The sequence below is a fragment of the Watersipora subatra genome, chromosome 10, assembly GCF_963576615.1.
Source record: "Watersipora subatra chromosome 10, tzWatSuba1.1, whole genome shotgun sequence".
NCBI classification, from domain to species: Eukaryota; Metazoa; Bryozoa; class Gymnolaemata; order Cheilostomatida; family Watersiporidae; genus Watersipora; species Watersipora subatra.
This window is the reverse complement of record NC_088717.1, coordinates 10,306,974-10,324,947: the sequence shown is the minus strand read 5'-3', so window position 1 is coordinate 10,324,947 and position 17,974 is coordinate 10,306,974. Positions and strand designations below refer to the sequence as shown.

General features: G+C 34.0%; 4 protein-coding genes across 6 annotated transcripts in view; all 4 read left to right on the top strand.

The window, feature by feature from the left end:
* Positions 1-17,974, top strand: part of LOC137407340 (TBC1 domain family member 19-like) — a 71,263-nt gene that overhangs the window by 24,559 nt on the left and 28,730 nt on the right. The gene's annotated exons all lie outside the window — the stretch shown is intronic.
* On the top strand, positions 667-1,996 carry LOC137407342 (acanthoscurrin-1-like). Its single transcript, XM_068093965.1, has 3 exons — positions 667-748; positions 1,184-1,485; positions 1,775-1,996. The coding sequence occupies exons 2-3, from the start codon at positions 1,209-1,211 to the stop codon at positions 1,783-1,785; spliced, it is 288 nt and encodes a 95-aa protein (XP_067950066.1). The 5' UTR covers positions 667-748; positions 1,184-1,208; the 3' UTR covers positions 1,786-1,996.
* Positions 7,649-15,434, top strand: LOC137407341 (uncharacterized). 2 transcript variants are annotated; one of them, XR_010979950.1, is made up of 4 exons: positions 7,649-7,680; positions 8,028-8,425; positions 8,779-8,861; positions 15,391-15,434. XR_010979950.1 is itself a non-coding variant. In XM_068093963.1 (3 exons), exons 2-3 carry the CDS (start codon positions 8,053-8,055, stop codon positions 8,787-8,789), a joined length of 384 nt encoding a protein of 127 aa, XP_067950064.1. In that variant the 5' UTR covers positions 7,649-7,680; positions 8,028-8,052; the 3' UTR covers positions 8,790-8,943. The 2 variants fall into 2 exon arrangements, 1 of the variants encoding a protein (XP_067950064.1); XM_068093963.1 differs by lacking the exon at positions 15,391-15,434 and having other exon boundaries at positions 8,779-8,943.
* On the top strand, positions 14,257-15,386 carry LOC137407343 (acanthoscurrin-1-like). 2 transcript variants are annotated; one of them, XM_068093966.1, is made up of 3 exons: positions 14,257-14,286; positions 14,656-14,957; positions 15,312-15,386. In XM_068093966.1, exons 2-3 carry the CDS (start codon positions 14,681-14,683, stop codon positions 15,320-15,322), a joined length of 288 nt encoding a protein of 95 aa, XP_067950067.1. In that variant the 5' UTR covers positions 14,257-14,286; positions 14,656-14,680; the 3' UTR covers positions 15,323-15,386. The 2 variants fall into 2 exon arrangements, with proteins under 2 accessions (XP_067950067.1, XP_067950068.1); XM_068093967.1 differs by having other exon boundaries at positions 14,656-14,945; positions 15,312-15,385.

The following is a 17,974-nucleotide window of genomic DNA, read 5'->3' as shown; positions in this document are numbered from 1 at the left end:
CAGAAAGGACAGCGGTGGTGACAAAAAGGGCATCTGGCCTTGATTTGCTGCCGCTGCCAGAGTAACATGGTAGACTAGTTTTTAAATTCACCTAATTAACCAGCAATTAATAGATTTACAACAAAAGGTTTGAGTTTGATTTAGAAAAGGTCAGTGGTATAACATAGCGGACAAATTTGCAGGGCTACCTGGATGCAAGACTAACACTGTGTAGGGAAAAAATTGAAATATTAAAGTGTCTAAGCTTTTTTCGAACTATAGTTTGTATTTCATAAGTTGAAAATATAGGTGCCATATATCTTAACACTGTTGCGCCTGGTTCACACTTGAGGCCATCCAGTGTGAACTAGGCTTGAGGAAATCAATTACGAAGTCTACAGTACCAGATTCAGTCATTACTGTCGACACAGCCGGGTATTAATAGAACGGAGGTGCAAGCGTAAGGAGTTAAGCTGACAGCAGACTGATGGTGCTTAACACGAGCCACCACAAAATCATGAAGAAAAGATTAACTGTCTCATTAAATTGACATTTCTGTAACCTATTGCCGTATAGAGAAATATTTTCTTCTTCTCTGCGCGTGCCAATCTATAAAAAATAATTTATTTTTATGGAAATAATAAACAGTTCTTTTTACAACGTAATGAGATGCCATTCTTGAGGCCAGTTTGCTATATAAGAGCGGGTTTTGCCTCCTCATCATCACAAAACAACTGCACCTCAAGCAACATTTATAACAGATCTTCAGGTATGTTGTTGTAATAATAATTTGTATTATATATCATATATTATATATAATATTTGTTATATATAATATATTATTATACGTATAATATATATTCAAGTTCACAATGCTTAAAAGTAGCACTATTAAAATTCAAACTTCAAAATTTTGTGTAATAAAATATTTAAAATGTAACTGTGATTATTTTAAGTTATAATTTGCTTCAATCAAAATTTTGCGATTCGAAAAGTTCTTTCTATTATTCTCTCACTTCTCGCTTATAACATATTTCATTTTGGTTTATGTACTATTTTTGCCGCCACCATCCCTTTCTTGTGACGTTAATACTGGTAATGTTTGTTGATTTTAAACCTTTTGAAATGTTTACCATGGCCCCATTTTCTTCTTCTTGATGTGGAATAGGTATTTTTACTCATGGCTTTTCATTGTTTGTTTTAGGTATCAGCTCAACAAAGCAAAAATCATGAAGTTCCTTGCAGTCATCCTTTCAGTCTGTGTTGCCCTGTCTGCTGCCACCTTCAACGTTGGATTGTATGGAGGAAAGTTTGGAGGCCGTGGTGGTTTCGGAGGTGGAATCGGTGGATTTGGTGGATTTGGAAATGGCTTCGGTGGAGGTTTTGGCAATGGATTCGGAGGTGGATACGGTGGTAAAGGATTCTTCGGAGGAAAACGATTTGGCGGTGGATTCGGCGGTGGATTTGGCGGTGGATACGGTGGTGGATTTGGTGGTGGCAATTTTGGTAAGTTTAGTTCGCCTACACATTCATTTGTATTCAGATTATTTCTTTCTTGGACTACAAGTATAATATGGTCAATTTATTAATTATTTTAATTGCTGGTTTTATGTCTTCATTAAAGTTTTAACTAAAATCTTCCTCTATAAGTGACTGCTAGTTACGTAGATTCCACCCAAATCCGGTGCAATAGAACGTTTTATATTTTATCTCAATTCCATAATGTCACTCACATTCAAGAGTCAGCTGTATAATTGCCCTTCAAATGTCATGTTTACTTTGTTTATGTTTGTAGGTCTCTACTGAGCACTGATTTGCTGAGGTTTCTTGAGATTTATCTTCTCCACTCACACTCTTCATTTTCTGCTAATTCACCGTTATTTTCCTAATTTCTTGAAGTTTCTGTTTTAATTTTTTGTCAACAACATTTTGTTGCTGTATATTCTATCGATGTTATTTTTTGTTTGCTAACTGGTATAAATTGTTAAAATAATAAAACAAGTTATACTTAACGTAACCATCAAGTTTTTTATTTCACATGCTATTTTATTTAGCATCTCTGCAAACATATACACCCTTTTAGTTGCAAACTGCCCATTATACTCCTGCTACCAAATGTTTAGTCAACAGCAGGCTAGCTTATTGTATCACAGGAAAGTGGCATTTGAAGTTTGTCTGCAGATAACTGTTTAAAACTTAGCCCACAGCTATACAATTTGGAAATCTTTAGCATCAGGCACCTAAATGTCTAAGACCAAGTTGAAGCTTGGAAGGCTTACCAGCTGATCGCTGTTTGTTCATGTTGTGCGAAATATGAAATTTATTTATACATGTACACATAAAACATTTAAAATTTCATGCTGCTAAAGCAATCCTTAGGAAAGAATAGATTCTTTTTAAAAGTTGTACCTACACCAAATTATGTATGTATATATACATATCATACATGTAAGTATATTAAGATTACAATTAACATCTAGCAATGAAAAAATCTACATGGCACTAGATTTAATCTCGAGGCCTCCAGATTTAGGGGCGGTGAACTTAACCATTAAGCTATATATATAGCTATATATAGATCATATATATATCTTATATCTATAAATCTAAAAGTTTGTAGTCATCTGTCAATCGGTCTGTACAGCTATAGTGATTGGTATCTAGCAATGACAGCTCAGTATCGCAGAGGATTTGATTTCGGTCCTCCCGATCATCAGGCCAACAAATTAAGTTACGTGAGATTAATGGATTCATTGGGCGATATGAGTCGTTATTAGGGTTGAAATACGCATAGCGCTCTGCGTTATGCAACGTCACTAAAGCTTGGTGTCACTGTTCTTATTAGTAAGTTTAGCAATACGGATACTAGCTTACTCAAATTGGCCATTGGCAATGTGCCAGGCTAATGGAAAGTGGAAGGCAACTACATTACCTGCCACTGTTTATAAGCTGTGTTTAATACCCGTGCAATGCCAGGCATTTGGCTAGTATGTATATATAGTATATATATACACTAGCCAAGTATATATATAGTATATATATGTATACTATATATATAAAGAATATATACTATATATATATATACAGTAGGCGCTCCTACAAAGTAATTAATTCGTTTCATAAACCTTTACGTTTTAGAGAATTTACGTTGTAAGAACAGTAAAATACATGTAAATTGCCTATTCTGTTCCAAGATCTTCTCAAACTCACCCCTTTGGCCATGCAAAAAGGAAAAACTTGGCTTGTCTCTTTTAATTTGTGGACTATACCGTAACTGTAGAATTATTGGTTTGCATCAGCAACTTTTCTCCTTTTTCTGATCAATCTTACAGATTTTATAGACCATGATTGTGGTAATTTTTACAATAAGTTGATGAGGAGAGCACATCTTCAACATTCATTTACAACGATTTGCTAATTTTGTTCTAAATAGCCAAGTCTATTCTGCAAATAAAAACTAATAATAAATATTTTATGCATCTACAATAAAGCAAAACAACAAAATACTTTTATTTTAAAAAGTCAGTACTACCTGTTCGTTGTCTATCTGTACCCAGGGGTCAAGGTTAGAATAAAAAATAACATCAAAAATACTCCAACTCATCACGTTCAGATCCATAGACCGACCCTGTAACACCTGCACCAACCGATCGCTTTTGTATTTATAACCAATTGCGCAGGAACTTTTATCTGTTTTGTCGACTCTATCACGACGAACTAGGATATCGCAAAAGTTGTATATATAATAGATATAGCTTTATACGCACATCGTTTTTCTCTCGCAAGTGCGGCAAGGTTGAGTAACATTCAAATCAAATTTGAATACTCGCCTGACTTGACACTTTACGTTATATAGAATTTTTTGTGTAGTAGGAAGCAAAAACCTTACATACGTTCTTTATATTATCTGGAATTTACATTACAGGAGGTATATCTCCTGTAACATAATTTCCAGATAACATAAAGAACGTATACATAAGTTATAGAAGCGTCTACTGTATAGCACATTGATTTTCTTAGAGGCTGTGAGGCAACTTAGTTGTTTCATGGCAGAAGTTCATCTCTCATTGGGATTTGTCGCCCTTGCCGGCTCTGAGCTGCACTGATGAGGCTTTGCACTACTCTGATGAAATTTAGCCTTTAGATAGAAATTGTGAACAGTTCTTACAGTAAATACATATGTACTTTGGGTATTATTCATCGGGTTACACGTGACAAGATAACAGCTATTGTTACTTTTTTATTGTAAATTTTCATAATAGGTTTAATTGATCATTTGCATGTGCAGGTTGGGGTAGAAAATAAAATTTTAAGTGCATCTCTCCTAAATAAAACAGAATAGTCTGTCAATAATTATGTTCTCAAAAGTTTTCGCAGTTTCTATTGTCATTCATTCTCTGAAGTCACTTTTAGTATAATGTACAGTTGTATTATTTTGTTTTGAGTTCAGACAAACGCTCCCTGAAGAATTTTTTTCTTTTAAAGTTAAAATAAATCACAGATATTAAGGTAGCATTTTTTGCTTCTTTTGAGAGGAAATTTTAAGCAGCTGTTGTGCAGTCCCAGCATTGCAATTTTTGTAAAAACATCTCTCACTCATCAAAATATATCATGCATCTATTGTTAAGCGCTGCCAATCATGAGATGTCTTCACTTCAATGAGAATGTGCCAATTCTACTTTAGCTAATGTTCTGTCAAATTTTTTGCTTTGGGTTTGTCTGGTTCACATGAATTAATTCACTTTTTCATTAAAACCGGACTGTTGGCAGTTCACAAATCCTTCCTATAATAAGAGCTGTGTCTGTCCAAACCCACAGCTAGAGGTTAGGGTAAAAGATTGCTTTATACTGGAATAGCTGTGCACATACTTGTTTCTGAGCTTGTGATGAGCTTCTCTGATTGGCAGGCCTGATGATATATTGCCTCACACTAGACCACCATGAGATTAATAGTTAATTAAGTCTAGCGCAAACTTGATTTAAAAGTATTTTGATATTTTACCCTTGTGGTGGTAGTGGCCAGTTTCTTGTTTTCACTTTTGGTAAGCATCATCTAAGGTCAATGATAACGCATTAAAAACCAAGTTGGTAAGAACTGATCACAGACTGTAACATCTAATAGTACGGTGGGAATAGCAAGTTTTTATTAATGAATAAAATATTTCTTTTTTTCAGCTTCACATTTTATTACTGTGCAATCATAAGAGACCTACTAATACTATATTATAAAATAAGGAAAACTATAAAGAAATAAAGAAAAAATATATCAAGTTTGCTGATGATGCTATGTGAAACAATCGTGTAAAACACTGTAGTGTCAGCATAAGTCCATTGAAACAACGATATTTTTTCTAAACATATCATTTTCTAATGACATCAATCTCATTGAGTTAGCAGCCAACTGTGCAGACGATTGGCGTGATGTTAACTCAGTGACTCTTAATACTGGAAAATCACTCACAATTACTTTAACCCACAGAAAATCCATAAACCATGAGTCAATCATGATAACCAATACAAATATAGACAAAAGTCATTCAGTAAAACTACTTGGTATTAAATTTGATGAAAATTTAAGCTTTTCCAATCATGTTGACTATTTAATACTAAGACTAAACCCGCTACTCATACCTAATCAGTCTCAATAAATTGGCATAAATCCAAGTAGCTCCTTGCTAGTTTCCATATTTATCAGTTGGAAATATAGAAAAGGTAGAAAGACTACAAAAACATTGTGTTAAAGTGATGATGCCAATGTATGGATAATTATGACCAGCGATTAGAGGCCCTTGAGTTCGATAAACTTGCAGTATTTCTGAAAGTCTGCTGTCTAAAGTACTTTAACTGATTATACCGTATCCCCAACCACCATTTCATAGCTACACCCCACAAACAAAAACTACTGAGCATGCCTGACATAAGCAAAAGCCCATCCTATATCTAGAACATTCTTATATCACAAGAATTTCTTTTAAAACTATTATTGACTTTCCATCTTATTACGTTTTTCACAAAACCTGACTTTCACTTAGCGGCATTTGCTGGTGAAGTAGAGTTCAGAAATAATCAAATATTTAAACTGCTAAGTCAGTAATTGGGTATACAATTCACATCCAATGTGTATGGCTTCATGCAATTCGGAATGTTTCTTCAATCTTTATTTTTGTTGATAATAAAAAGTGTAATTACTATAATACCTAATATTTAAAAAAGACCACATAATATTACTGGTGAAAGATTTATTTGAAAGCAATAAAAATTCATATTTGGTTTACTGTTGTTTATGAGAGCAATAGAGTGTGAAGTGCAGTTATAGCAGTCTGTCAAACCTGAAAGACTTATGAAATTGATGTTACAAGTTACAGTAAATAGGGTAGAATGAACCGCAGCAGACATGTGTTTAGGTTTACAGCAGCCATGCTATAGTTGTTAAGAGCTCTTAACTTGTTGGCAGTAGATTCAGGTTCAATCAATTGGTATATAATACTTATTGTCCAGTTATACTAGACGCTTCCAGTACTACAAGCTTCGTACTGAATTAGAACTGGGCACTTCCAGGTCTGGAGACAGGGAGCTTACCCATCAAGCCACAGAAACTACTTGCGATACAATGCATTAATCGGCGATCATAGTCATTACATCAGTTAAAATACTCACGCACAAAGCACTTGGGAAATTCCTATTGATTATTACTAGCATGGTTGATCATTCCCGTAACGTAACGTACCAACTATTAAGCTTGCTTCAAACAAAGCTATTGTTATAGTAATGATTTAGACTACTAGGTTACTAGCTTACCAGGTAAGTTACTCAAATTCATTGGACCTTTCTTTTGTTACCAGCGCAATGCCAGGCATTCAGCTAACTTAAAATAACTACCTTTATTGACAGGAAGTGCATTTAGCTTTAAATTGTTCTCTGCAGCTTGCCATGTCTCATTCTTTGAGATTTCTTTACTGCTGGGCCTTGACAAATCTAGCCAAGATCATGGAGCCTTTGTTTGTGTACCACTGCTCTTACACCTGTGCAGTCTCTGCTTGCAACAAGCAAGAGCATATATAATGCTCAATCATTTACCGATTGTACGAATTTTTACCATGCAGATTAAAGCTCCAGCTAGCAGATTAAAGAGACTGCTGTGCAATGAATTAGCTAGAACTTCTTATCCATAAGTGTTGAATTTACATGAAGTGGATTTTAATCAATGTTTTTGTCAGCATCTTTTGATTTTTATCATCTTCTTAGCAAGTTAATAGAAGTGCTTGTGAATAATTTTTCTTAACATAGAATTGCTGGAAGTGCCATCTTATCCGCTTCCTTTTTTTCATGATTATTTTTAAAAATCAATTATATCAATCGGTATCAGCTGGCATTGCCAGAAATGAAGGCACAATTGTACTCCAGTTAATATTATAGAGAACTATTAAAACATTATTCAGAATATCACAGCGATCTAAATGTTTTTTACTGTCAATAAAAGGTCATATTGCAAGAATTGAATGCGTAAACTAATTCCTGGCTCAGTCATAGGCACGTGTCATGCGTAAAGTCTTAAGTATAATTTGTATAACAACCGCAGACAATTGCAACATAATTAAATGACGCTTACTGAGGTTTGAATTTACTATATAAGAGCAAGTTTGATCCCCTCAAGATCAGAAGACAGTTGCATCACAAACACCCTACACATCAGATCACTAGGTATGTTGTATTTTATCTCTGTTTAAAGATTATGCTAGCAGGCATTTAGGTTATAATATGTAATGCAAACTTTGGTATGTCAAGGCTATATATATAATTTTATAATTGTGGGTTTAAATAAATTGAAAATTGGTAGTAAAGCTTAGATTTAGCGAAACTTTAAATTTGTTATATTTTTTAGTTCATCATAGATTCCTACTTTACTTCATGTTACTAAAACTAAAAAATTTTCCATTTATGTCAATACTAGTTTTTGTAAACTAATGGGTTGTTTTTAAACCCCTAAATTATTTGTTATAAGCTTTGTTTCTGTAACATTTTGTTTGATCATTTCGTGTTTGTTTTAGGTATCAACTCAACAAAGCAGAAATCATGAAGCTCCTTGCAGTCATCCTTTCAGTCTGTGTTGCCCTCTCTGCTGCCAACCTTGGATTGTATGGGGGAAAGTTTGGAGGCGGTAATGGTTTCGGAGGTGGAATCGGTGGATATGGAGGTGGCTTTGGCGGAGGTGTAGGCAATGGATTCGGAGGTGGATTCGGAGGTGGTAAAGGATTCTTCGGAGGAAAACGATTTGGCGGTGGATTCGGCGGTGGACACGGTGGTGGATTCGGCGGTGGACACGGTGGTGGATTCGGTGGTGGACACGGTGGTGGATTTGGTGGTGGACATGGTGGTGGATTCGGCGGTGGACTCGGTGGTGGATTCGGCGGTGGACACGGTGGTGGATTTGGTGGTGGCAACCTAGGTAAGTTAAACTTATGAACTGGTTTTTATTATTTTGTGTGTTAGTCTCATTTTTGGACCACAGTCTGAAGAATTCCTTTACCTGCATTTTTCTCAGCTTTTTCTAACCTAAATCTTTATAGTCAATAATTTTTGTCGGTACATTAGATCATAAAAGCAATTGTTCCTAATGCAACTGTTAAAACAAATCTTTTCAAAATTGTCTCATCTTGTACAAACAATTCCAATTTGATGCCCATTATCTCAATTTTGGGCGTTTCGCTAAAGAATTTTGCAATGAAATAAGTGGTTATTGTATCTGACCTGCTGCATGATCTTGAACTGCATTCAATCATCATTGGTTTTTTGTTTTAGGTCGTTACTAAGTGTGGAGTCATCAAAAGTCTGGAAGTCTACTTCATCATTTTGTGTCTTCTGAATGTTTTGAGTGGCTTTTTATGTTTAATATTTTTCTCTGTTCAACGGTTCATAATGTTTTTGGTTTTTATTTTTACTTCTCAAATACAAATCGCTATTTAATATTCAGGCCTTCTTATTTATTACATCAAAAAGGAGAAAAACTCCTACCAGTAATATATTGCAATGCTAAAAATAGTTAGGTGTTTGCTGCAATTTAAAAGTAACTGCGATATACATCTAATAAGCAATGCATTTCCAACTTTCTAAGAGTAGCCAAAATTCAGAATAAATGATGAACACTGCAAGATAAAGCTTTATATGCATTAATTATCTATAAAAATTTAAACTTTATACTCTTGTTTTGAAACTCTTTGATGCAGTAATAAGTTTCCCTTAAAAACTGTTAGGCAAGCTCTAGTTACCACTACTTGAAAAGTTGTTTTATTAGCCACAAAGTATTTGACCACCACAAAATAATTTGCTGAGGTAACAAAAGACAATTGACATTCTAAAATGATTAAAACGATCTGCTGTGTTTTCTGTCACCAAGTTGTGAAAATCTTCACTACAATAAAAGCTGTCAGCCTGAAGGCACTGTTTGAAGTTGAAAAACGATTCCAATGTACAGGATTTCAACCTACAACGTTCAGCTTGGTATACCGACAATCTAACACCTCACCAAGTCACCACCATATGGCACTTCATTATGGCTGCTCACATACTTTGTCTCTGTATTTTATTGGCACTCCTGATGATCTCTCATAGCACACTAGACTGTCAGGTTACTAGTAATAATAGTAATAGTCAAAGAGTCAAGATTTGTAGATGCAAGGTAGTTTATGTATCCAGATAGGTAAAAGTAGTTGAACATCTTATATATAATAGCACACTTACTAGAGCTTTTATATGAGCCTACAAGGTATACTTGACATTTGAAGTTCTACTATTGGTATGAAGGAATAAGGAAAATATTTATATAGGTTCAGTGCAATATAAATCTCTTTTAACATATTCTTAGTTGTTATGCTTACTCTTGACTGAAAAATAGTAATATTGTGTATTGTTTTAGAAAATATTAGACCTTTCAGTTTAGATTCTTGCAGAGATGGGGTTATTTATCCAAACACTTAGTCATTATTAATGACACAAGTTTATAAAAAACAAGTTTAGCAAAACAATAGATTGTCGTAGGTCTGGTTTGGTTGACATTTGTCCTATCAGCAAATAGATATGTAGCTTTATGTTATAGTGCTGCCAGAAAACTGGCCAGCAACATTTCATATGAAACTGTATACATCTACATGTTGTGTGCCAGTTTAATTAGAGCTCCAGTGTTTTGAAGCATTCAACATTCGACTCTATATGTTTTGCTACATAGCATACGATGGTTATGAAATATTTCAATAAAATATAAATGTACCATTGATGTTTATCTACCAAGCAGTGATGCTTGTGTGATGATGCTTCCTGCCAGTCCTTACCCACAAACAGCATGTGGAATGTCACTATATGTGTTGTCTCATCAGAATCACACAAACAGCATGTGGAATATCACTATATGTGTTGTCTCATCAGAATCACACAAACCGCATGTAGAATGTCACTATACGTGTTGTCTCATCAGAATCATACAAACAGCATATGGAATGTCACTATATGTGTTGTCTCATCAGAGTCACACAAACAGCATATGGAATGTCACTATACGTGTTGTCTCATCAGAATCACACAAACAGCATGTGGAATGTCACTATAAGTGTTGTCTCATCAGAATCATAGTGGCAACATAAAGCTTGTGGTAATTTTGAGATTACAGGATCATAATATATGTTCGAAAATTTTTTATATAAACTATAGCTAAATATTAGTGTAGTTCCTTTTTTTCCTATTTGGTGGTGCAGAGTTATCTTCTCTTCTATTATGATTAGTTTGTGGGTCTGCTAAACAATTGAGTACTTCAAGTAGTAACAAAGAAGGTAGAGATGGGTTGGTAGTAAATTTGTGCAATATTTGCTGACGCCTGCAACAGTTTTTTCATCGAATTAATCATTTTGATAAAATAATTTTTGCAGATGAATTTACAGAGCTTTTTGAATATATAAATTCAGTAATGAATTTTTGTATTATGAATTTAACATGTAATAAACTAAACATATTATCATATGGAAAGTTTTAAACTTTGGCAAAAACTAATCTCATCAATCAGGTGATTTTAATGGTTTTAGTCTGTTTTTTTGTTAATCCGCTTTTAATCATTATTTCCGTATGTATGCAATTGAAAACTTGTAAAAGCAAATAGAAAATATGCAGTCTTCCTCATTTTACTATTCTCAAGTAAATGAAATTTAATTATTTTAATTATCAATTTTATGATGAACTTGAAAAGTAATCTACCATCTGTTGTCTAGTTGCTATTTTTATCCTATTAAGTTATTTATAGCTGATTGTAACACTATTTTAGCAAATCACTATTTTTGTCACACAAAAAGATATCTCATAAAATTACTATAGAGATAACAACTCCTATTTACAGCTATACAACTTTAGTATGGTTTGTACTGTATGTCACAAAATACTAAGAAAGTTATAAACTAAATACCGTAATACGCACTTATTTATTATTGGAAAAGGAGAGACATAAACATCTGCTTGGAAGGTTGTTCAAAAATCAAGCATATAGTCAGCCTTGTACAAGCTTCGTTATACATTTTGCCCTCGATACATACATTTCTCTATGCATATTATATTAAATACATACATCTCTTTATGCCTATTATACTAGGTACATACATGTCACTCTACATATTGTACTAGGTACTTACATCTCTTTATGCCTATTATACTAAGTACATACGTGTCGCTATACATATTGTTCTAGGTACTTACATCTCTTTATGCTTATTATACTAGGTACATACATGTCACTATACATAATGTACTAGATACTTACATCTCTTTATGCCTATTATACTAGGTACATACATGTCACTCTACATATTGTACTAGGTACTTACATGTTATTATGCTTAATGTTTTATGCTCATATATGCCATTGTGCATTTTGTGTTAGACGTATAAGTTTCATTGAAAACTTCGTAAACAAAAATTTGAGTGCATATGAAATCTGGAATAATACAAAAATGTAATTTATGATCATTTTAGTTGGTTGCGAAACACTAATCGCAAAAATAGTCCAACATGCTTTAAAATTCAAAAGTTTATCTAAATAAAATTTTTATATCTAAAAATCTCAAAGTTTGTGTGTCCTTCGGCATGTCCAGTTATAGCTATTAAAATCTTCGAATGAAAAGATTCACTCAAACTACTAGGTATTAAATTTGAGGAAAATTCAAGCTTTTCCAATCATGTTGACTATTTAATACTAAAACTAAACCCGCTACTCATAACAAATCAGTCTCCAATAAATTGGCATAAATCCAAGTAGCTCCTTGCTAGTTTCCATATTTATCAGTTGGAAATATAAAAAGCTAAAAAGGCTACAAATACATAGTATTAAAGTGATGATGCCTTGTATGGATAATTATGACCACCGATTAGAGCCTTTTAGGTTCGATGAAGTTGCAAAATTTCTTGAATTTCTGCTTTCTCAATTACTTCAACAGAATATCCTGTATACCCAACCATCCACTTCATAGCTACAGCCCACACAAAAAACTACTGAGCATGCCTGACATAAGCGAAAGCCCATCCTATATTTAGAACATATTTATATCACAAGAATTTATTTTTAAATTACTATTGGCTTTCCATCTTATTACTTTTTTCACAAAACCTGATTTTTACTTAGCGGCATTTGCGGGTGAAGTAGAGTTAATAATAAATCAAATACTTAAACTGCTAAGTCAGTAATTGGGTATAAACTTCGCATCCAATGTGAATGGCTTCATGCAATTCGGAATGTTTCTTCAATCTTTTTTTGTTTATAATAAAAAGTGTAGTTACTGTAATACACAATATTTGAAAAAATATCACATAATAATACTAGTAAAAGATTTATATGAAAACAATAAAAATTCATATTTGGTTTACTGTTTATGAGAGCAATAGAGTATCAAGTGCGGTAATAGCAGTCTGTCAAACCTGAATGACCTATGAAATTGATGAAAGCTATGTTAAAAGATCCGTAGATAGAATGAACCACGGCAGACATGTGTCTAGGTTTATAGCAGCTGTGCCATAGTTATTAAGAGCTCCTAACTCGCTGACAATAGATTCGGGTTCAATCTACCGGTATATAAACCTTTGTGTCTAGTTATACTAGACACTTCCAGTACTGCAAGCTTCGTACTGAATTTGAATTGGGTACCTCCTGGTCTGGAGGCAGCAAGTTTACCCATCAAGCCACACAAGCTACTTGCGATACGATGCAATAATCGCGATCATAGTCATTACATCAGTTAAAATACTCACGCCCAAAGCGCTTGGGAAATTCCTATTGGTTATTACCAGCACATTTGATCATTACTCGTAACGTTTATTATGCTGCCTTCAAACACAGCTGTTGTTATAGTAAGGGTTTAGGTTACTAGCTTACCAGGTAAGCTACTCAAGTTCATTGGACCTTTCTTCTGTTACCCCGCGCAATGCCAGGCATTCAGCTAACTTAAAATAACTACTTTTATTGACAGGAAGTGCATTTAGCTTTAAATTGTTCTCTGCAATTTGGCATGTCCCATTCTTTGAGAGATTTCCTTACTGCTGGACCTGAACAAATCTAGCCAAGATCATGGAGCCTTTGTTTGTGTACCACTGCTCTTACACCTGTGCAGTCTCTGCTTGCAACAAGCAAGAGCATATATAATGCTCAATCGTTTACAGATTGTGCAAATTTTTACCATGCAGATTAAAGCTCCAGCTCGCAGATTAAAGAGACCGCTGTGCAATGAATTAGCTAGCACTTCTTATCCATAAGTGTTGAAGTTACATGAAGTGGATTTTAATCAATGTTTTTGTCAGCATCTCCTCATCTATCATCATATTTTTAGCAAGTTAATAGAAGGGCTTGTGAATAATTTTTTTTAACATAGACTTGATGGAAGTGTCATCTTATCCGCTTCCTTTTTTTATGGTTATTTTTAAAAACCAATTATATCATTCGGTATCAGTTGGCATTACCAGTGATAAAGGCACAGTGGTACTCCAGTTAATATTATAGAGAACTTTTAAAACATTATTCAGAATATTACAGAGTGGTCTAAATGTTTTTTACTATCATTAAAAGGTCATTTTGCAATTATTGAATGTGTAAACTAATTCCTGGCTCAGTCATAGGCACGTGTCACGCGTGAAGTCTGAAGTATAATTTGTATAACAACCGCAGACAATTGCAACATAATTAAATGACGCTTACTGAGGTTTGAATTTACTATATAAGAGCGACTTTGATCTCCTCAAGATCAGAAGACAGCTGCATCACAAACACCCTACACATCAGATCACCAGGTATGTTGTATTTTATCTCTCCACGTATGTTGTATTTTACCTTCGTTTATAGATTATGCTAGCAGGCATTTAAGTTATAATATTTAATGCAAACTTTGGTATGTCAAGGCTATATGATTTTATAATTGTGGGTTTAAATAAATTGAAGATTGGTAGTGAAGCTTAGATTTAGCGAAACTTTAAATTTTTTATATTTTTTAGTTCATCATAGATTCTTACTTTACTTCATGTTACTAAAACTAAAAAATTATTATTTATGTTAATACTAGTTTCTTTGTAAACTGAAGGATTATTCTTAAACACATGAATAATCTTTTATAAGGATTGTTTCTGTAAAATTTTGTTTGATCATTTCATTGTTTGTTTTAGGTATCAACTCAACAAAGCAGAAATCATGAAGTTCCTTGCAGTCATCCTTTCGGTCTGTGTTGCCCTCTCTGCTGCCAACCTTGGATTGTATGGGGGAAAGTTTGGAGGCGGTAATGGTTTCGGAGGTGGAATCGGTGGATTTGGAAATGGCTTCGGGGGAGGTTTTGGCAATGGATTCGGAGGTGGATACTACGGTGGTAAAGCATTCTTTGGGGGAAAACGATTTGGCGGTGGATTCGGCGGTGGATACGGTGGTGGATTTGGTGGTGAATTCGGCGGTGGATTTGGTGGTGGAAATTTTGGTAAGTTAAACTTATAAACTGGTTTCTGTTATTTTGTGTGTTAGTCTTATTTTTGGACCAAATTTTGAAGAATTTTTTTACATGCATTTTTTTAAAATTTATTTAAGACTAAATCTCTATAGTCAATAATTTTGTGTCAGTGTATTAGATCATAAAAACAATTGCTCATAATGTAACTGTAAAGACACATCTTTTGAAAATTGTCTCATTTTGTACAAACAATGCCAACTTGATGCTTATGATCTCAATTTTTGGTGTTGCGCTAAAAGATTTTGCAATGAAATAAGTGGTTATTGTATCCAATCTGCTGCATGATCTTGAACTGCTTTCATTCACCATTGTTTTTTGTTTTAGGTCGTTACTAAGTGTGGAGTCATCAAGAGTCTGAAAGTTACTTCATGATGTGTTTTCTAAATGTTTTGAGTGGCTTTTTTATGTTTAATATTTTTTTCTGTTCAACTGTTCATAAAGTTTTTGTTCTTATTTTGACTTCTCAAATACAAATCGCCGTTTAGTATTCAGGTCTTGTTATTTATTGCATCACAAAGGAGAAAAACTTCTACCAGTAATATATTTCAATGCTAAAAACAATTAGGTGTTTGCTGCAATTTAAAAGTAACTTTGCAATTTACATCCAACCAACTACGCATGTTAAGTTGCTAAGAGTAGCCAAAATTCAGGATGAATGATGAACACTGCAAGATAAAACTTATATGTATTAACTGATTAGCTATAAAATTTAAACTAAATACTCTTGTTTTGAAACTGTTTGATGTAGTAATAAGTTTATTTTCAAAACTGTTAGGCAAGCTCTAGTTACCACTATTGGAAAAGTTGTTTTATTAGCTGCAGAGTTTTTGACCACCACAATATAACTTGCTGAGGCAACAAATGACAATTGATATCCTAAAATGATTAAAACGATCTGCTGTATTTTATGTTACCAAGCTGTGAAAATCTTTACTATAATAAAAGCTGTCAGTCTGAAGGCATGGTTTGAAGTTGAAAAATGATTCCATATACAGTATTCCAACCTACAATGTTCAGCTTGGTATACTGACAATCTAACACCTCACCAAGTCACCACCATATGGCGCTTCAGTATGGCTGCTCACATACTTTGTCTCTGTATTTTATTGGCACTCCTGATGATCTCTCATAGCACACTAGACTGTCAGGTTACTAGTAATAATAGTAATAATCAGAGAGTCAAGATTTGCAGATTTAAGGTAGTTTATGTATCCAGATAGGTAAAAGTAGTTGACCTTCTTATATATAATAGCACACTTACTAGAGCTTTTATATGAGCCTACAAGGCATACTTGACATTTGAAGTTCTACTATTGGTATGAAGGAATAAGCACAATATCTATATAGGTTCAGTGCAATATAAATCTCTTTTAACATATTCTTAGTTGTTATGCTTACTCTGGACAGGAAAATAGTAATATTGTGTCTTGTTTTAGAAAATATTAGACCTTCCAGTTTAGATTCTTGCAGAGATGGGGTTATTTATCCAAACACTTAGTTTTGCCGAGTCATTTTTAATGACACAGGTGTATACAAAAAAATTTTACCAAAACAATAGAGTGTCGTAAATCTGGTTTGGTTGACATTTGTCCTATCAGCACATAGATATGTAGCTTTATGTCATAGTGTTGCCAGAAAACCGATCAGCAACATCACATATGAAATTATATACATCTACATGTTGTGGGCCAGTTTAATTAGAGCTCCAGTGTTTTGAAGCATTCAGCGTTCGACTCTATGTGTCTTGCTACATAGCATACCATGGTTATGAAATTTTTCAATAAAATATAAATATGCCATTAATTTTTATCTAACAAGCAGTGATGCTTGTGTGATGATGCTTCCTGCCAGTCCTTACCCACAAACAGCATGTGGAATGTCACTATATGTTTTGTCTCATCAGAATCACACAAACCGCATATGGAATTTTTGTATTATGAACTTAACATGTAATAAACTAAACATATTATCATATGAAAAGTTTTAAACTTTGGCAAAAACTAATCTCATCAATCAGGTAGTTCAATTTGTTTTAGTCTGTCTTCCTGTCAATCCACTTAAAAAATAATGGCATGCTTCTGTCATGTAGTGATAATGCTTGGTAGTGTTCTCATGATGCAGAGAAACACACCACCAGGACTAGTTTTTTATAAGCTACCTTGGGTGGTCCTAACACTAATCAAGGGCTTTTTCTGGAACTGTCAGATTAACCTGAAGAGATACATTTTTGCAACACGTCCAGTCTGATAGAGCCAGGTAGTCATTTCACTTGCCCAATGTGCGAAGGACAGAGGTGGATCTTTAACGTGCCAACATTGTCAATGTGGTACACGGGGCCTCCAAGTTATGGTCTAGATCCGAAAGACCCAGCAATTTAGGGTTGAAAGCTTGTTGAGAGCTTTTTGTCAGACTGGTAGACTGTCAGGACTCGAACCACCAACTTCATGGTTGATAGTCAAAGGCACTACCACTAGGCCAACCTGACATCCTAGTGTCAGGTTGGCCTAGTGGTCAAGCCTAGTGGTCAATCCACTTACAATCATTATTTTACTATTCTCAAGAAAATGAAATTTAATTATTTTAATTATCAATTTTATGATGAACTTGAAAAGTAATCTACCATCTGTTGTCTAGTTGCTATTTTTATCCTATTAAGTTATTTATAGCTGATTGTAACACTATTTTAGCAAATCACTAGTTTTGTCACACAAAATGAGATCTCAAGAGATTACTATTGAGAAAACAACTCCCATTTACAGAAATATAGTCTTAGTAATATTGACCAATTTTGCATCTTAGTATAGTTTGTACTGTATGTCACAAAATAATAAGAAAGTTGTAAACTAATTAAATGCATGTATTTATTATTGGAAAAGGAGAGACATAAACATCTGCTTGAAAGGTTGTTCAAAAATCAAGCGTACAGTCAGCCTTGTACAAGCTTCGTAATTCATTTTGCCCTCAATACATACATTTCTCTATCCATA